The sequence below is a fragment of the Callorhinchus milii genome, unplaced genomic scaffold (assembly GCF_018977255.1).
Source record: "Callorhinchus milii isolate IMCB2004 unplaced genomic scaffold, IMCB_Cmil_1.0 Scaffold10, whole genome shotgun sequence".
Classification (NCBI taxonomy): Eukaryota; Metazoa; Chordata; class Chondrichthyes; order Chimaeriformes; family Callorhinchidae; genus Callorhinchus; species Callorhinchus milii.
In genome coordinates, this window is record NW_024704751.1 from 15971868 (window position 1) to 15993274 (window position 21407).

The following is a 21407-nucleotide window of genomic DNA, read 5'->3' on the forward strand; positions in this document are numbered from 1 at the left end:
TATTAGAGTGTCCGCCTCTTACAGTTACTACGGCCGCGGTTTGAATCGCGCGCAGCTGCAATCAGGGCACGCACCGCGCAACCAAACCCGATGCGTTGCGCGCGGCGCTCGGGGTCGTGCGTGAATCCCACCAATCAACAGCGAGAAGCCTTAGACTGACGGTCGATCCGTCCAATCAGAAGCTGAACCGTTTGATTGACGCGGGGAGGAACCAAACAGGATGGTGGGTGGGGCGGCGGTCCTCGCCGGGCGGGCCAATGGGAGCGGGCTGTTGAGCGGTGGGGTAAGCGCGGTTGCGCCATGCGCGCGGGGTAACGGCCGTTCAGCGGGTGACAGACTCGGGGGCTGAGGAGCCGTCGCCGCCTTCGGGCTCTTCCCTCACTCAGTCCCGCCCGGGCGCTCCGTAACTGTCGCCGGCCGCTCGGCCCCTGAGGTGAGTGAGGCCTGGGTGCGGGGGGGGGGGCACCGGGCGGCGGAGGGGACGCGGGGTGTTGTGGCTGTTGCCAGGGGCAGCGCGCGGCCTTCGGTATGGAAAGTTCGCGAAGCCTCGGGCTGGGTCGCGGGCTGCGGCACGGCCTCTGGGGCCGGAGGGCGAGGGTTCGAGCTGTAACCTACCCCGTCTTTGCTTTGAGCTCCCAGTCCAAGCTGCCCCCCCCCCCCGCACAGCCTGGGGGAGAGTCGCACTGTTACACTGAGGCCTTTACTCTGGGGCTCGGGGTAACTTACGATAATAATAATAATAATCCGGGCATTGATATAGCGCTGTTCACGTCTTCTCGACGTCTCAAAGCGCTTCACAGAATAGACTGTGAAGTGAATTGACTGTATAGTTGTGGGCGAAACGCGGCAGCCAATGGCGCGCAGCAGTTGATCCCCTCCCCCCGGCGCTGGGGCTGACACAAACATTCAAGGGCTCTTCAAAAGCACAGTCCTTGGGGTGGAGGTGTGGACTGTCCCTTCTGACCTCTTTAAACCCTGGACAAGCCTAGAACTGGAGAAGTCCCAGTTAGAGAAGATCCTCCGGCCACAGCTGTACAAAACATTGTTCTTCCATATGTTTAAGGGAAGGAGTTTCAAAGGCGGGGACTTTGCTTCCCCAGTTACATTTCCGATGAACTTGTGTCTTTAGAAGGAATGGAATTCCTGGTGATGAGTAATTATTGGGCAAGATAATGAACAATGTTCCATGCTTTATGTTGGTATGTGTCCTCTGGTTAGTACGTAGATTCAGGCCAATGTGTGTAACATACTCAGACTTCATTATAGATCGAGTGGACTTGTAAACGTACATTAGGTAGATTCAGTGGGACTACTCAATTATGCTCTTGAATGTAATTCGAACGCTTAAATGCACGTTGTGACATGAGCTGTCATTATGAAAACTCTGCCAGAAAATATGTGTGTAAACATATATAAGAAAATATCCCCGAGGGTTCTACAAATCAGTCACACCCTTATAAATCCACAGGGATTTAAAAAGTGGTAGAACGCAGTATTGAGCTCATTCATCACTTCCCAATGATCTTTTCCACTCCGATCACTGTCTGTGATTCCTCTTAGAAAGTGCTCTTGGCTAAAAGTGATCTTGCCCACATTCTGTCTTGGATACAGAAAGAAAGAACAGGAAATGGAAGAATAGCTTGAATCAATCTCATCCTCAGGATAGTAATGGGGTGAAATTGAAGTTTCTACAGTTTTCCTTTTTTTTTAGAATTTGCCCAAGTCATTACACTCACAGTATCGTGTCCATTGGAGACTTGATTTCAGAGATTTTCTAGTTTCCAAAGATCAGTGCGATAGTGGTATAAGACTTGTCTGAGGTGTACTTCTATATTGTAAATTGTTAATTGGATTTGCGATTTAATTGCTGTTTCTCTTCAACTTGTTCAACTCAACACCATGGTTAATTTTCCTCCTGTTGTGGCTTTACGGTTGCCTTCAAGTCAACACAGTCAAAATGCAACTGGATACTTCGTTTGATGTATTTTCATCTAAGGATAGGGCTGACAGTGATTGAGTTTGTTTTAATATTGTGTTGCAAAATAGCTACTGAATGCCAGTTGCTGCATAGATTATCTGTGTTTATTTAGGCATTATCTCATTGTAAGAGCAAGCTGGTTACAGAATGGTTTGAGGACAAAGGCTTTGCAATTTATGTTTTAATAAACCTGGGTGAACGACCAAAGTTGGAAGATGATGTGAGAGGATGTGATTAGGTGATGCTAAGAATGCAGGTAAACTGATAACTTTTCAGCAGCTGTTTATGAAGGTAAAGTAACCCAGTGAGCTTTCATATGACTAGCTACTGTATAACCTGTAACAGGGAGGACGTTAGAAGTTTTGCATTGATAGAGAGTGAAATTTGCCTGTCTTTCCTCAAATAATCTAGATGCAGGGAAATAGTTTCCTTTCATTCGGGTCTGCTGATTGTTCGGAAGAGACCTTTACTGTTCAGAAAGGAGAGGCTGAAAGCACAGCTGGTGATGATGAAGTAATTGTAATCACACCAACATCACAATGGAGTAGTTATTTGCCAGTCAATTTAATCTAGTTTAAAAAAAGCATTGCTGAAAATCCAGTGAATGTATTGGACGCACCGTTATTTTAAAGCAAAGCTTGTATCTCAATACAGTGAGTGCCATGGAGTCATACAACTGGAACACTGACTTGTGATGTTACATGGTGAATACTATTTCTATAGTGCAGTTAATGGGAGGCTTAGGAACATTAGCAGTCACTGGCATTTAGCTTGATTGTCTGTCCTTGAGAATGGTTTGCATGCTGAGGTATGCAGAGGAAAATTAAAACAAATAGCAAATTATAACTTTCAGCCTTGCATTCTTTAAAAAAATCAAAATATTTGGATTTGATAATGCATCCTTGCTTTGATGTATTGAAATTATAATCAGTGGTGAGATTCAATTTCCTGTATAGTACAAAGTAGTTCCATCTATTTCATTCGTATTTTTAATCCATAGTAAGTACAGTAAGGTTTTCTGCTATATTTGGGAAGATGTAAAAGTGGATCAAATGGAAGATAGTTTTTTACAGTAAAATGCTCTTTTAATCCAATCAGGAATGTTGAAAATTGTATCTCTAGCCATATCCTGCTCTCAAACTAAATAATATAACAGTGAAATCATTCAGTTTTTTTTAGTATACCAAGGGACAGCACAGTCACAGCCACCAATCAAAACACATTTTATAAAATTGTGCCTTGCCTGAGATTTGAGGCCCAACTTCCTGAGATATTTTTCTTTCCTCTGAAGCACTGATATTTGGCAGCAGAAGTAACTGGTAATTTACTATAATGGAAGCTAGTAGGGAGAGAGACCGAACAGAGTGTGAAGGACAAAACAAGCAATAAGGTGTAGATTCATACCTGTAGCAGAGGGGAATACATAGCAGTATTCCAGTCAGCTATGTATTTATACCAGCAAAGATGAAAGTGGGACTGGTTTTATTTTACTACTACAGCTGCTAGAATGCTGCTACAATTAATAAGACGTATGAAATGCATTATCCACAAAGTGAAATACCGTATTGTTACTTGTACTTTTTCCAAATTTCTGCTCCTTAATGTGATCTTGGTCACAGTCTTCCCTCTCCCCCTGGCTCAGCCCTGGGATCCATTACTGGGAAGCACTCTGAGACGTCATCCGGGGTGGAGGGCACTATATAAATCCAAGTTGTTGTTATTGATCTTATTTTCTTTTTTTGCCAACAGGCAAGTTGATTTCAAATGGCCACTTCTAGAAAGTACAGAGACTCAATTCACCAACAAAACAACACACCAGGTAGAGTTCTGTTATATTTATTTTTCCTCGTGCTAATTGACACGATTTCATACTACTTGAATGCTATGCAGCCAATCCTTGTTTTTATGAAAGAAAATGACATTCATTTCACGACTTGACTGTCGACATACAGTCTTCTATGCAAAGTCAGGTCATCTAGTGCAACACTTGAATGAGTCTATTTTAGTTTGGATCAGCAAATCACTGAACTTTGTTGGTCTTGGCTGAAGTGACTAGAACATACCATACTGAGTTGCTACCACAATTCAGTGATGAACGACGATAGGGCCTTTGATGAAAATAAGTACGGGGGAACTAAATCAAAACCCATGCTATAGTCTGGTTGCTTGCTTAAACTAATAATAAAGGCCATTGCGTTATAATCAGATGTAAATGTAAGAGGCCAGTTGTGTGTAGTTAAGATGCTGGCATTCCACCCTGATACCTTGTGTAAGTGATTCGTTCTCTGTTAGAAGAAATTAGTAAATCAGGCTTGCTGCTAAGCTCTATTGCTTCCACTCTCTGGTAACCAGAGATCCACAATCTATCCTTAATAATTAACTGTTAACTTGTGTAGCATCTAATACATAATTTAGCCAGGCAATTGGAGATGACCCAGCGTCTGCTTAAATACAAACACGTTAATGGTGTAACGTTGGCAAGCTCTGCCATCTATCAGACTTGGCATAGCGTGCTTTACGTTGTGGAGTCAGCTTTGTATTGTGACCAACCTGGAGGCAGAACCATGAAAAAATAATTTGTGTTGTAAACTCTTTGACTTAGTCTTTTGTGCTTATGTGAAGCTTTCACATTGTAAAGACTTTCCTAATCTTAGTCATGCTCTTTGATGTTCTATAGCATAAGTATCAACAACAAAGGATTCTGAACTAATATCTTCTGTTTGAAATGGCTTTGTAGTATGAGTGTATGATAACTAATAATGCATCTCAAGGGAGAAATAATATTGTACAGTGACCCTCAAGTTGTAAATGCACTCAGGAAAGGATTTAATGTGTGAACAGTTTTGTAATAAAAGTAATAAATATTAAGTTAGAGTTTAAGGATTCATGTTGAATTTCTTGTCAAGTTTTCAGCTCATAAATTTGATGTGTCCTTTGCTTTCTGAATTAACGCCTCTAGATTGAATGTGAGTCCTGATGTGTAATAGCTGTAAACCCGCAGACATCAGCTAATTTGCCATTGAATCTGGGCCACAATACCACACCACACAGTGTTTATCCATTAGGCTAGCAGGGGAGTTTGTTAAACAGTACTTTTATTTTATCTTTGTTACATAATGTACCAGTTAATTGTAGTCATGAATTCTATTAATGGATGCAACGTTATTCCCCCAGCATAACTGTATAATTTCTATAATGTGTGCATTTGTAGAGAATAGAAAATAGTTTTTGGGGACATGGAATTGAAATTACTGTAATCATTGTATTTTTATAATCCCTGAAATGGGAGCCTGTTTTGTCTCAGGCCTTCAGTACAGGATTTGCAGTTTTCCAGGCAGACCAACATAACAAGCCTAGTTGTAAAAGTACCACAGCATTGAGACAATTGTTACCTTTTTATTAAAAAAAAGAGATTGACTGAATGTATAATAATGTTTTGAGGTTAGCAAGCTAATGTGTTTCTGAATTATGTTCATGTGTGGTTTAATGGAACCATCACTGGAACTGACAGAATGCAAATCTCATCCAAGCGAAAATTTACATTCACAGAGTATTAGTTCTTCAATCAAGCATGGCATTTCATGGTAAACTAGTTGGTCATTCACTAATAACAAGGGATGTTCATTTCCATAGTTCTACTTCAGTATTAAACCATCTCTATTTGCATTTTTGGGGGAGTAGAATGCGATCATTGTTTATGTTGAAATGATTAAGTGACTGCATGGTTACTGTTCTAAAACTGTGATTTATGTAGCAGCCTTAAATGGATAACAATTGAGCAGTTATTGAGAGATATCCCAATTGAAAGGAACCTAATTTGATAGGAAAGGTGGTGATTGAAATATTTTATGTTCAAGATAAATGAAACAAATTGCATGTAACCTTCTCCCAGGTCAAATGCCAAAAATATAGTAACAGCTGGATTGATTTTGTGTCTGTGGTATGAGATGAGTTGATGATTTGAACTGCAGTAATATCTGGTTTCATTGCAATACAGTGCATTCAAATACTGTATTATCTCTGTCTAGGCTACTGAAAATGACCTGTTCCCATTTAAAAAAAAACACTTTTTATGACATGGATAGTTTTACTCTCTTGCTAATGATTTGCTTGCATAGCTTTTTTCAGTAAAAATCACTTGATCCTATTATTTTTATTTGCTCTTATTGATTTCGGTGGATTGCATCTGTGCCTTCTTGTATGGGTATTCTTGTACTGTGCTATCAGTTACCAATGCAACAGAGCCTGAGAAAGGAAGAGAATGGCAGGAATGAGGATGTATTACTCATACCACTAGGCTTTCATTATCTCAACTTTTTTTTCCCTATCAGGTAGAAGGGTAAATAATTCAACATTTATGTTAATAACTAGGTTTGCTGCAACATTGCTCTCAATTAAAAAATGTGTACAATGTTATGATTTTAAATGATCCTCTTTTAAAATTACATTGAATTGTTATGTGATCGTGCTGAAAAATGGCCCCTTTCATTTATTAGGTATAATGTTGGTACTGAGAACTCATTCTCGCCACTTTTATGTTGATGCTTAAAAGATGAGTTTTCACCAACAGGAAGATATCTAATTGGACCTGTCGTACCAAAAAAATGGAATTAGATTTCATTTTGTGGAGAGTGTAGTTAGAAAGTATGTCTTGTCATTTCCATTTTAGTATCTTGGCACTTAGTAGTTAGTGTAAATTATGCATTTTACAGTGAGCAAATAGAAATTCTACAAAAGCTTTCTGTCAACACCCATTGAATTAATTATCTGTAGTTCATTAATACTGAAGAATTCATTGCACCTAATCTGATCAATTTATTGTATGAAACCACTTAACTGGAATTAGAGTAATCATTGAATGCAGTGATTAAATTCTGATTTCATAAAGCCGGTGTGAGAATGATCAAGCATATGTGGTATGCTTATACTGCAAATCTCTTCGGAGTGCATGATTATTAATCTTCACTTTATAGAAGGGAGAAATGTAACGACTGTCTGATATTCAGGCTAAACTAAATAGTTAGTGCCATTTTAAATAGAAGCAAAGTACTCTTCCAGCAATATTGGATGTCTGGAATGAATGAGTGATTGATCAATGTAGGACTGTAGTATTTGATGCTTTTCCTATTATACAGTAATTTCTTCCTAGAATATCAGGTGTGCCACGACTTCAAAGAAAATTAACAGATTCTGGCTTACTCATCAGTGGAGAAATATAACTACATGCCTTTTTAGAGTTGCATTTGTAGAAATTATATTTCAAATGAAGCCTGAAATTTGTCCTCCTGGAAGGAAAAATATAACAATGTCCCATTCTCTATAGTGCAGCTCGTTTATTATACGTAGAATTGGAGTCTCCAGCTGGACTAAAACAATAGTGCAACCTTATCAGTAAACTTAAAAGTACAACATTCTCTTTAACTCACATATGAAATGGTGAATAAGGTTAATATGTTTGCTTTGAAAGTTCTTCTACATTTATGTAGTTTGCAAGTAGTAGTTGTGGTTTGTTTTTCACAGGTTTCAAAATCAATAATAAGCGATGTGATGTGACGTACTGCACTCATATTTGTTTTTAATGTGGTAAATGCCATGGTTAAGTTTGTAAAATATTAGTGTTTACATTTTAATATCAGTTTCTCTCTGATCCAGATTTAGACGACCAGAGAGGTTTTTACATTGAAACAGAGTGGCAAACCCCGGTGCGTTCAGAAAGGGTGCAGCATAGAATCGAAAGGCGACCCAGCACAGCTGACAGTTGGGATACCGCCTTAGGAACGTCTTGTTCTGATAGCACAGACGGTGAGTTAAATACATGAAATTTCACCGTAAAATATACAGTCAATTCACTTTACAGTATATTCCGTGAGCAACTTTGAGACATCTCAAAGATGTGATAAGGTGCTGTATCAAATGTGAGGATTATTACAGTCAGATATGTGTAAAAAATGTTTCTTTAAAATTGCAGAATTGTCCAAATGTATTTCCTCTTTTCACAATTTTAACCCTAATTTGCAGGGATTTTTTTGTTTACAGTTCTTTTGTTTTTCAACAATAAAACAATGAATGAAGTAAATCAATGTGAATAAAATAACTATTTACCTACAGTATTTCCTTTATTTTTTAAATATTATTATGCTATTTAAATACCAACAAATATCGAGATTCCATAGTTTTGGCATAGTTTTGTGATAGTATATTTGCATTTGGAAGCTTGAATCGTCAAGTGCTTGGCTCCCAACATTACCTTTCTCCACATGCTGATACCCACACCACATCCCCTCTCACACAAACATGTGCACTGAAAATAGAATAGTTGTAAAAGTGAAACCTCTGACTTGACTGCCCTTTTTGTGATTATAACTAAAATGGTTATATGAGGTTACAATTATTAGTTATTTTAATGGACTATGTGGTTCGAGCATATCCCTACGCGCTTACTTGGGCTAAGTGGAGTCAACACACAAAAATACACGTTCTGTCTTTGCTGTAAAATGTGAGTGAATGGTGTCACTGTGCAATAGGTCTCTGTAAAGTCTGCCTCCACAAGATACCATGTCATTGCTTTACACATGATCTCTGAATTTGCAGTGTTAATGTTGAAAACATCTGCGAGGCTTCATACTCTTAAGAGTATGAGGTCATAGAATTTTATTTTCTCTCTTTCTCCCCCCCCAACCCCCAAAAGTAATGGCAATGAAGAAGAGAGTAACCAAATTCAAATTATATAAAATAATTCACTTAAATGGAGAAAATCCATCTCTTTGTAAATGTTCCAACTTTATGTATTCTTGCCTTTAACTTGGTGCGATAAAATGTACAGACCGCTTTTAATCCATGCACCGTGGTCATAAGATCTGCAATCTACTCAAATTTCCAGCGTTGTGCACTGTAACATTAATCGAATAAACATTAGCAGGCACAAGGAGCTAGCCAACAAGTGAGCAGAAGGAGCTTTAGCCATGGGAATAAAGGCCTTTTTGCATTTGTAGTAACAGAGTAGGTTAAAAGACAGAACTTCTCCAACTTTGTGGTTGAATCTTAGTTTAATGGCAGAGCGTTGGGTGTGTACTGAAAAGCAGCAAGTGGGCTTTGCTGCATTCTGTTGATGGCCATGATTCGAGTTAAATTTGGAACTGAAGTACTGAGAATTGATACTGCGAAGGAAGCCATTACTTTTACTTTCCTGGACCAGGTTTTCAGTAGTGCCACTAACAGGTAATTTTGTGCAGTTATCTGCATTTACTAAGTATAAACTGATGAAAAGACAAGCTACCTGAAATCTGTGAGTATTTTACTAGTGCATTTAATTCTAGTACAGTGCTGGATATGTTCAAATCTAGAATGAAGACCAGTCTTGACTTCTCAAACCTATGTGCTTCATGCAGTATGTATGGTTCTTTCTGGCTCAAAAGATTTTAAATTTATAGATTATTGTAAAAGTGATGGCATCAATCAAGTTGAGCTCTATTTTAAAATTGGATTATTTGGCTTATTGATTTTGTTTGGACCCATGACAAAAGTAAATTGGCATCAAATTCAATGGTAGGATTATAAATGGTGCCAGGGAACTTCAGAAAACGTGTTTCAGGCTTCCTGGAAAATAAAAATAACCTTTCCTGCAAATATCATGGTATCTATCAATACATTAAAAATAAATCTATCAGCTATTTACCTTAGTATAAATGGAGCAATATGCACATTACCTTAAGTAACTAATTCTATGCATAGCCGAGTCACTCTTGTCCTTGTTTCTGTTACTTACCAGTGCTAGTGAAACCCCATTATTACACCCCTTGGTCTATAGCGTAGCTTTGGTCAGTACTAGTGTTCTAATGACCTGCCTATTAGTATTTCTTCATAAACCGTACAAGTCGGCATTTATGTTCACGTATGTGGAGTGAATCAGCTGTAACACCATGTAATCCTTAGGTTAGTGAGAACTCTTGTGTTTAGAGTATTTTTTGGTTTAAAATGAATTTCAGTGGAATGACACAGTCACCTATTAATAATCCAGTCCATTTGAAACTACGCATTTGAAACTCCTGCCCATGATGATAGCCTCTAAAAATAGTGTAGCGTTTGTATTTTCCGCTTGTGCTGTTAAATGTGTGATCATTCACAAGCAATGTTTCTAACCAATCGAGATGAATTTTATTATAAGCGACTCACATAGCCAGTTACAGTCACTGTTGAAGATTTGTTTGTCCTACACTAATTGAATAATATTTAATGTCAGTTTAGTAGACTGGATACAACCTCCTTCCCTTTTAATTGCCAATGAAAAGTAGTTGTGCTCTGTAATTTGCCACGCTGCTCATTATTTCTTCTACTGTATTTTAAGATCCTGGATTCAAGAATTTTTTAGTATCTTTTTCCTAAAACAAAATACTTATAGAACACATTAGCTCTCATGGAGTACAAAGCATGCAGCTTGTGTTTTTGTATCTACTGCAGGTCCCCAATAGGTGAGAAACGAAAAGGACAACCGATAAATGGAAGTTCAGAAAATTATGCACCTTATCTTGATTGTATTCTATTATACCTGAGGATTTTATTAATCGCTTAGAATTTACTTGTATGCTGTAATGATTAGAAGCTTCCAACAGTGCAGGATTTAGTTTAGCATAATCTGCCCCATTAGTTTTGGCTCTCGTGTTTTTGATGTTTAATTTTGCAACACAACAAAACTAATCTGAGTTTGTATTAAATGATGGATTATCCTGCACATAATCAGATGAGCCATCTGTGGTATTGAGCACTTATTGCAGAGTTCCGAGTTATCCTTCATGTTGAAAGCATTCGATAAATAATTTTTATTCAACTAGATTTTGAATTTCTCTCTCCCTCAGATTTCTGTAGCTCCAGTGGAAGTTCTTCATTTAGACCCATCAGGACACAGTCCATTATCCCTACTGCCCATGTCATGCCTTCCACCTCTGGTAATTCACCGTCAAGGCTTCATCCACCAGGTGATCCAGGGTTCAGCTCTGCATCTGTACATCAGAGCTTTAACACATCAGATATGAAGGACCAAAGGACTGTGAAGAAATGGTCCTCCTTATCCAAGCTGAATGGGTTGGATATTAGTGAAAGAATTAGTGGAGAATCTTCTACTGATGTTAGAACCTTGCCTGCAGATAGTTTGAATGTTTGCAGACCAACTTTGAATGTACTTGACCATTCATCAAATCCCAATATCGAACATTTCAGAATGGAAGAGATTGCAAGGAAGTTTGAAGCACCTAACCTTGAACCAACCTTAAATCAATCAGATTTCTTAGACACATTTTATGGTGAGCCAAATCACAGGTTGCAGACTTGCAGCAAGGCTGAGATACCGCAAGACGTCAATGGCACTGGAACAAAAGACTGCTATGATTTCACTTACAAATCTTTGCCCGAAAGTAAGGCTGTACCAAGCAACAGTGGTCTATTAGGACAAAAGGCCTGTTTCCAACCTAATATTGGAGGCTCGACAACTGCTAGTCTCTATGACTTTCAAACACAGCAAACTTCTGTGGGTCCATCGTGGCTAAGGGAACATGTTCACGGAAAGACTTTTGATACCCGGCCTAATGAAAGATCACGTGACCTGACTGTATGGCAGCAGCAGCAGTTTGAGGCCCTTAGACTACAAGTGGAGCACATTCAGGTAATGCACTTACATTCATTTAGTGCTAGATGGGAGTACTGCAGGTACAAACCAAATTAAAACCCGATGGACACTGCACTTGCAACTAGTATTAATTTTACTTCAATTCTTTACTGCCTATTCCCATAGTTATTGAATGCTGGATCTCAGCAGTTCCCAACTGCCCAATCTGTCATTCTACATCAGGAACCTAACAAATGGGACCCACTGATTAAAGCAAATGAGAGCATATTGAAAGAGAAGGAGTTGGTGATTGAAAGGTGAGTTATATAGAGGGGTGAAGAGAATTGTGAGCTTTCAGCAGTCTAATAAGTGTGTTCCTCTGCAACTACATGGGCTTTTCATACCATTCCCTCTGAATTGCAGGCAGAAGCATCAGATCTATCAGCTGGAGCAGAAGATGAGGATGTCTGAGCTGCAGATGCACAGCGCGATGCTGGGACATCCTGTTCCTCTCAGTGATGTGTACATGCTTCGGTTACAGGTACTGCTCTTCCATGGGAACAAATGATGTTTGTATTATCCGTGGCCTAAGTTTGCTTTGCCAAACTCTGCATGCAGAATTCATCAGCTTTCTAAATACAACTAACTGGTTATAGAGTAATTTCTCCACTCACTGAAATAATGGTATTCTAGAGCAAGGTGATGGTACGAGGTCTACATGACTAAACACTTCAAGACTAAACCCAGCTGATCATATGTGTGTATGTTGTGGATCCTAGCAAGAGCCAGCAAAGAGAAAAGAAAAACAAGAAACGCATAACTTGGTGAATTTTCTGTTGTACAGGAATCTTTACGAGAAAATGTTTTCTTACGGGCTCAGTATGCAGAACGGACAGAGGCCTTGGGTAACGAAAAAACAGAGATGGAGAAAAAACTAGCAGCCGCTGAAGTAGAAGTACGGCGTATGAATGAGACACTGAAAGAAAATTCACAGAAGTACATGGATGAGATGAAGAAAATGGAGGAGAAGGTAGGTTGTTCTTGAGTTTTATTGAAAAGAAAAGTACTTTCTACTGGATACACATTGGGGTCTAATTTATATTTCCAACTGTATTCCATGTTAATTGCAGTTTTGCTTTGTGATGTTTGCAAACAGTGAATCACGCATCCCAAGTCAGCATGTGACAATGTTATGCTCACAAGAAATTTGTGAATATCACACATCAGATCCTATTGACAGACCTTGTGCACCTATCATTCCACTCGTTGATTTCCAAGGCACAGTGATTAAAGTGTTGTGGTGCCGCCAAGTGGCTGAATCTCAGTAGTACATATGGCCCGTTGAAGAAAGTCATGAATTCCACGTTAACCAGATGCTTACATTTATATTTATTGAAAAGAGAAGGAAAATTCTTCCAATATCCAGCAGTCCTTCAGATAAACTGAATTCACATTGTGGCTGTTTATGGGACCTTGCTGATGCAAATGGCTGTTGTATTTGTGTACAAAAAAAAGGATTAATATAACCCTTGCATTTGATACAGTGCCTCATCACGTCTTCGAGACATCTCAAAGCGTTACTGTAAAGTGAATTGACTATCTTTTGTGGGTGAAACGTAGCAGTCAATTGGGCACAGCAGTGTCCCACAAACAGTTGTGGATTGAGTGACCATTACCAATTATTATTATCATTAGCAATGTGAAGGAAGTATTAAAAAAACAAGTCTTTGCTCATCATTCTCATTCTGTACTGCTACAGGTTCGAGGCCGTGACAAGCACATCAACAACCTGAAAAGGAAGTGTCAGAAAGAGGCAGAGCAGAACCGAGAGAAGCAGCAGAGAATTGAAACCCTGGAGAGATATCTTGCAGACCTGCCAACTCTGGACGACTACCAAAAGCAGAGCCAGCAGGTAGAGCAGAAACTATTTGATAGTGTGACCTTGAAACTCTTTGACCCTGGGTATGTTGACCTGTTTTCAGTGCCTGTAGACTATTAACTGGCACCAGACAAAATATTTTTTTGGTCTCTCCCCAAAGTTCCAATTAGATATATCACCTAGTAAATAAAGGGAAGCTTCAGCAATGGTTAAGAATGGTTTAAAATGTATTAAGTGAAAAGTTATTCTGCTCCAGAAGTTCAGTCTACTAACCTACTCCCTGAAGTTTGCTGTAGTGCTCTGTTGTTGCATGGTTCAAAATTGGTGTCAGTGCTGCTGGACAAAAAATGCTCAGAAAATACTTTTGTGGACTAGAAACTCAATTGGGATTGTTGCCTTTCAAGCTCTTTGTTTAAACAGACAAGAAGGTCGTTAGGGGATTAAATGAATGCTGTTACTTCAGTGCCACAAAGCAGTGAAGATAAAACGTGTGGAGCAGAACAATGTTTTCTATTGTCAAAACAACTGGCTGAAAAATAGCAGAACTTATACAAGACCAAAGAGAAATGTAACCTCAACAGATCAAAGTATTTTTAAAAAGCCATGAATATAATACAGAGAAAGCTTTGAAGTGATATCCATTCCCCATTGATTGCCAACTGAACATTGGCACAGATCCACCAGCAATTCTTGTGCAAAGCACTTTTGCTGTACCTGCATTGTATCTTTAAAATGTATTCAGGCAAAATGATTGATTATAAACAAGTAGTTAATGGATGTAGATGTGTAGCTATGTAACAGTCTCCTGTGTTGCTAGCACAACGGTATTGCCATGCTGTAACAGATTTATTTGAAATTTGTTTTCTCATATTTTTCTGTTCGGAATCCACCGTAATGTTCGTGCAGTCCTTTGCAATATTCTTTTACATGAAAAGATATTGTTTTTTCTGTCTATGTGAAACCATTCTTGATGTAGAATAATAATGCTCTCAAATCCAGGACCGAGGTTTTCTCTAAAGTATTGCTGGGGATTTTATAATGTGTGCTTCAGGTTGCATGAGGTTAGCTGCAAACCTAAGGGATGTCAGATAATGTACAAGTGAAAGGGTCAGTGTTAAATTACCTAGTTAATCTGGATTAAATTTACATTGGTGTTAATAATAGTATATTAATATTGCATTAGTCTGCACTGACTCTAGCACCTTTTGTAATTAATATGTTGCACCTTCCTTGTCCTTATATATAAATCCTTATTCTGTGCACTGTTCCCCGAGTTTTTATTCTTCTGTATTAAGATGCTGCATTGGTTTGGGGATAAACTCGCCTGTGTTTGTCATTCTACAATATATGCCTCATCTAGCTGTCAAGAAATGGTTTATCTTCTCTGTCTCCACAATTGAAAAATATTCTAATGAATCTGAATGGAATTTCATTTTTCCAGGTAAAGGACTTGGAGCTGAAGAGTGACCAGCTGCAGAGCATGGTCACGGATCTGGAGACAAATCTGGGGGAAGCTCGCGCTCTCTGCAGGGAAAAGGAGAGCCTGCTGGAGAATCAGAAACAAAATGAAGCACAGCTCATTTCCACTGTACACAGGTAAATGAACCTGTGTTTCAGGATTTACTGTCTCTTATTCCTTACCTACAAAAATGAATCTGAGACTAAAACTTGTATCACTATAAAATAACAACTTGCATTTATATAGCATCCTCCACTTGTAGCATCCCAGAGTGCTTTAAACTAGTAGATTTGGGAGGCTGAGTGTTCTGGGTTGTTTATAGTAATAAATATTCCAGTAAAAAAACCTTAGGTTGATTTTTAATGTTAGTGTTGCTATTGCTGGAAACACAGTTTGGATTTAACGTGATTCGACGGTATCGCTCTTCTCTTCAGTCTTCAGGATAAGGTCTCCAAGTGTCTGGAAGATGGGGCGAGATTGCCAATTCTAGAAGTAGAGAAACTGCAGTGTGAGAGTGACGGCTTGAAAGAGGACTATGAGAGAGCCAAGAAGGTGAGCGCTGCATCTTCATTCCAGGCATCTGAAGAAATGGATCCTTTTTGCAGCGGGTGGACAGCCCTGGGAGAAGCTGTTTACCAATGCGCATATTTTCTTTTATGCAGCATAAATTTTCTTTAACTTTGATTTTTCTATATTTAATGTCTTCCACGTGTGGCGCTAACGCATGCATGGGACAGATACTATTACTGATTTACTAATTGTATCTGTTTACTTATCAGCTCATAGATAAACAACAGAAGAGAATGGAGCTGCTGACCTCACAGATACGGGTATGGTGATCCCTGAAATTCCAAGCCATGCAACTGACTGGACTAATTCAAAGGAACTAATAACTCTCCTTGGTTGAATCAAACCCAGACTGATGGAATGGGAGTCTCCTTTCTATCTTTTAAGGTCTGAAATGTATATGAGGCAGTTTCAACCCAAGTCAGTGGTTGGCGTGGGTCTGTAGAAGAGAACTTTGAATTGTCATCTCACACACATTATAAGGATCGAGAGTATGAGAAATATGGGGAGGTTAAGATAAATAATTTCCTGTAAAAGGTGCTTTTACTGTGGATTTTTCCATGCTGACACTAGGAGAGTAAAACGGTGGGAATGGGTTCATCTCAACACTGACAGATTCAACCTGGGTACAAAATTGAGTAGCTTGAAGTACACATCATTTAAGACACAAACTTGTCTTTGTTGCCTCACCAGTATTTTACTTTTTTTAAAAGGAACCTACAGTGCATTTTTGTTTGGTTGCTAATAATTGTTTGTCCAATAACATAGAAAATGTGTCTCTTTGCATCATTCTTGTATGATGATCTGCAGTCCCTGGAGGATTGTGTGGCACAGGAAGAGGGGGCAAGCCAGGATCTTCGAGAGGAGTTGTCAGGAAAGGAAAATGGATCACAACAACTGAGGAGAGCCATGAAGGAGGTGAGCAGTGAATACACGGTTCAACATTGCAGGAGACAAGCTCAGTTTGAAACCTCAGATATTCACCTTGTGTGAGAGTCTGATGACTCAGCGCCTTGGGACGTCCTCCCGACGTGAAAGGCGCTCTATAAATGGAATCTTGTTGTTGTTGTTGATGAATTGTTGAATATTTCTTAAATTCAGTCTCAGTTTGGAGGCTGGTTTTCTGCAGATTAAAAAATGCTGGGACTAAGAATAGTTACTACTTGTGGACAGCTTCCTGCATCCTACTGTCTTGCTGGATGAAGGACAAGTGGGTTAGTTAACAAATTAATTGAAATACGAATAAACGGTATGTTTTTTATGCGTGAAACAACCCACTTTTAATTACAATAGTTTTAAATTTCATCGGTGTGGAATTGTGCAAAGAGAATGGGCTAATCCACTTAGCTAGACATGGCTCTGATTTGCTTGCTGGTGTAGGGTGCTTCACAGCTGGCACATGGTCAAGTATGCTGGCTATGTAGCCTGTCTTAACTCATTGTGGCTGAATGAAATGATGTGCAGAACAAAGCTGAATATGGTTTCTGGTCAGTGTGCTGCTGGCTCCCAGCTTGGTACGGAAAAACCCTCCATCCCTTTCAGCAAGGGGAGGTGAATGGCCGCTGAGGCCAAATGCTAAATGCAAGGAGAATCTGAGGATTAAGTAATGGCGGGAGAAATCACCTTACTACTTGTTAATATCTGAGGAAGCAGAGGTTTTGTATGTGCTGCATTTTTGATCCCTGACAAAATTTGCAAACACAATATTTTTAAATAAATTGTAGTTTATGGAACAGTTGGCAATATTTTTTCGTTGTATTAATTTAGTGTTGAATTTCCATAATCGCGCAATCAGTGCTATATTCTACCTGTCTCGCTTTTGTTCTGAGAATAGGCTGAGAAAACTAATTAAGCGTTCCTTTTTTAAAAAAATATTGGAAGATTTTTCAGATGTTCATATTCGAATGTAAATTAAGCTCGCCATCTGGTGTTGGACAATAGTCTGAGATCTGAAGAGTAAATTATGGTGTTTCAAAGAGCTCCTTTCTACTGAAGTGGCAAGTTGAGATGAATTGACTGTTGGGGGTTGTAATTTTCTGTCAGTGGCTCTTGTATGTACACTCTGGACTGTCATCAACTGTGTCGCCAAAACCTCTCACACCAACAGTTGCTGATAATGAACATCAGACATTGTTTCTTTTACATTCTTAAGTGTCTACAATTTTGGTTAACAAAATTTAAGAAGCACTTGCTTAAAACAGGCGTGTTTTCCAGACAGATGTGTTCCGAAAATTGTTATATCTAGCAAAATATAGTGTTTTTAACCTTTGTTGCAATACTTGTGTTTTGACGTGCGCTGTTGTATCTGCAGCTTTCTGCCCAGAATCAGGAGCTGATTGAGAAGAACCTAACCCTTCAGGAACAGCTGGGACAGAGCAGGGTGGGGCAGAGCACACAGTTGCCACCCAAAACCATTCAGCTCACAGAGAAGCTGCACCGAGAGTTGGCCAAGTGTCTGTCGGACCTGCAGGCAATCTGTAACGTCCTCGCACAGCGAGCACAAGGCAAGGATCCCAACCTGTCCTTGCTGCTTGGAATCCAGTGTAAGTACACTGTGTGCCCCACTATACACACCGTCCCTAATTGTGTACTGTTTCACAATGTAACCTCCTAGAACTCTTAACGCTCAGAAGAAGGCTGTTTGGCCCACCGTGCATTTGTGTGTTAGCTCCCCCTCTTGAACTCTATTCTAATCTCTTTCCCCTACACTATTTGTGACTCTTTGTCACACTATCACTCACTGCAGCTTGGCCTCTTGCAGAGCACATACTATTGAAAGTAGTGCAAAGGCACTCATCGTGCATGGAAGAGGAAGGAATCTGGCAACTGAAATAGAAATAAAGGAACAAAAGCATCACTGACTAACATTCTGAGCATAGCTGAAAAATCAAACATTGTAGTTTTCATGAAGTATTTTTCACACTTGTGCAATACTACTATTTTTAAATATCACTATTTTTATAATCTATTTTGTGTCAAAACTGAATGTCATTTTAGTTTTTTATAATTCACTTCCCAGAATAGCTCCAAATTGTTCAGTTTTCCTGATTTATGGAATGCCTTTAACTAGATTAATTAGCAGCCTGTTCTACCCCTCAAGTCATCCGTACGATGTGACACAGAAAGTTTGTATGAGCTTGTTTCTCTTCCTCAGCAATACATCACTTCAGCGCTGAAGAGGAGGATTGGCAAAATGTGGATTTACTGATCAAGAAGCTGGCTGATGTCAAGCAGCTACACAGAGAGATTGATGATTTAAGGACCACCATATCAGATCGATATGCTCAGGACATGGGAGACAACTGCATAACACAATGAATGTGTGCAATGTTGTTTGTAGGGATTGGGGAATTTAAAGTATTGGGTCTTTAATGTTTGTTTGTGTTGGACAATCCAATGAAAAATGCCTTGATTGAAACCAGTTCATGAAAGAAGTTCAAAAACTTGCCACAATGGTTATCTTATGACAGCTGATATTCTTGCTGTTAGGTGAGACCTGCATCTCTTCTGAGGGCACTAGTCTGGCAGTAGCTTTCTGTATTCCAGTGAAGTTTAGTAAATTTCTCTACCGTGAAAGGATAACAGCCTTGTTAAAATACTCAATTTTTTAACCAAAGCAACAATGTTTATCAGAACTTTTCCTGCATAGCACTTAAGCCTGTTGTTTATTTCTCTCTCAGGTACCACTAAATAAATTATTTTACTTTCCTGAAACCCTGGAATATTTGGACAGGAAGGAATCTTGCAGCACCCTAGATGTAGAGCATCCTCCTGATCCCTGACTCCTTATGGGATGGTGCAAACACATACTGGCAGTTCTGGCCAGGAGCTGCTTCTACATTAACAATGATATTTATGATACCGAAACTAGCGGATACCTGGCCCTCTGTTAGTGCTTGTTCCTTGTCACATATCAACATGAAACTTGAACTTGACCAGGTCTAATTATGAAGCTGATGCACGTGCACCTTAGGACCTAGTGGGTTATCAATAAACTTTCAGCAATAATCCCAGGTCTTATTCTGACTTGATTGTCACTAGCAGTTCTTTTGCTACCAAAGAAGTGGAATCCAATAAATTGGACCTTCGTAACTGGAATGACTTAGTTCAGAGTTAATGTTGGAGGTTTTAGCAATGCTTTCTTCACCTGCACTGGTGGTGTGTATATTGTCCTAAATGGCCAAAGTTTACATGCCTTGACCCTTTCTTACAATCTGAAATAAAGACAAGTTGAATGAGTTGCTTGTGCAGGTATGTCCTTATGCTTGACTCCAATGTAAAGTGCTCTGTCTGGTCACTCAGGGCAGGACTGTCTCGCATCAAACTAATTTCATCTCAAGGTTATTACAGTATCTGAGCCCGAAATTGCATAGCATTAAATTGAGGAATAACAACAGAACTTTTGAGGTTCACTAAATGTTTGCAGTAAAAGTTGGCTCAACCTACTGAGCTAGAGCAGCAATGTAATGTTTTTAATTGTTGTCTCAAATTTGGGTGGGGTGGTTGGCAATTTAAACTTAATAATGTGCCAACAGTGGACACCCACAGTAAGTCCATCAGCAAGAAAGGGGTTAACGTTGGACTGGCCCTTCAGTATTTGGTGAAGAAACATAAAACGTTAACCTAATTTCTCTTAAAGCTGCTGACTAACCTGCTGTGGATTTCCAGCAAATGTAGTTTTTATTTTTTTATTCAGCTCAATATTGATCTGAAACAATGGAATGTGGACTCTCAGCATTTCCTGATAATTGAGTAACTTTCNTTTTTTTAGAAATAGCAGCACTTGACTCCGTTTTATTGTTCTGGGGTTTAACTGGACCACCTAGATTGTATAGAGGATATTGTGCCTAAGGTGGGTTTTGATATCGGTGTTATTTCCTTAATGTGAGTTCTTCTGAGTGAAAGTAACCCAGAAAAGTGTGCCTCCTGTTGCAGGTTTGTATTCTGCATCTAATCCTTTGGAAAACTTGTTTAAAAGGGCAGTATTTTAGTGAGCACTGTCAGTCATGTGAGCCATAAATTATACATCTCCGCTGGAAAACACCACAAGTGGAGTTTGCTGTTGCAGATAACTTTATTATAATCTCACGGATGAATAAGGGTACATAAGGTTTGAGATGTACCCTAGATCTGATATTTAAAAGTATAACAGTGCTAATTTGCAGAGTCAATTTGTTACAGCCTCTGCACAGGCCAAGTTTTGTGACTTACAGAAATTTGAGATTTGGTGCAAAACTGGCCAGTTTCTGAACTTCTGCCAAACTGAAGTTTGATTTTTTTTTCATAATGAAAAATATGGAGATTTCAGGATTTACTGAATAATTCAAATGTGTTAGTATTTTAAAACGACTGACCCTCGGTGTGCGTGTTCTATGCAGACAGTTACAGCTCAGGGAGGAGGATTTCCTCTGTTTTTACGTCCATTTGGATGACTCATGAGGTTAATCTTGCAGGAGTTGCCTTGAGAAGGACAATGGTTTATACTAATTTTATTAAAAGTTTTTTTTGTAAGTTTTGATGTCAATTATTTATATCAGATTCATACTTGTATTTTCATCTTGTAATTATCTTTGTATTTGCAAATAAAGATTTTTTTATTTGTATTTAAAATAACCCAGGCTGCAGCTGTAATTTCACGTACTTGTTTTCTGTTCTCCAAAAAATACCAAGCTGCATTCTGCAGGAAATTGCTTACATGACCTGCTCCCAGCTTCAGGAGGTTAAATTAACCCGTTAATCCTTGCCTGCCTTGTGGACAGAACTTTTCATGCACCCTTCCTTAGTAATAATCTGTTATTTCAAGATCATTACTGTTATCCTCCAGGTGCCTCGTGATTGCAATTGTTCAAACCGGCCTGTGTTTACTTTACGCTTAATCACATCCCGCACGAAAGACACAACACCAGAGCTCAGTTTCTCTTCCGTT

General features: G+C 39.1%; 1 protein-coding gene across 1 annotated transcript; it reads left to right on the forward strand.

Moving 5' to 3' along the window:
* Nucleotides 1-272: 272 nt before the first annotated feature.
* cep85 (centrosomal protein 85) lies at nucleotides 273-21094 on the forward strand. The gene is made up of 14 exons (XM_007894889.2): nucleotides 273-433; nucleotides 3728-3797; nucleotides 7631-7780; nucleotides 10831-11633; nucleotides 11763-11893; nucleotides 12000-12117; nucleotides 12421-12606; nucleotides 13336-13488; nucleotides 14897-15051; nucleotides 15349-15466; nucleotides 15694-15744; nucleotides 16292-16399; nucleotides 17793-18024; nucleotides 18636-21094. Exons 2-14 carry the CDS (start codon nucleotides 3743-3745, stop codon nucleotides 18797-18799), a joined length of 2424 nt encoding a protein of 807 aa, XP_007893080.1. The 5' UTR covers nucleotides 273-433; nucleotides 3728-3742; the 3' UTR covers nucleotides 18800-21094.
* Nucleotides 21095-21407: the final 313 nt, after the last annotated feature.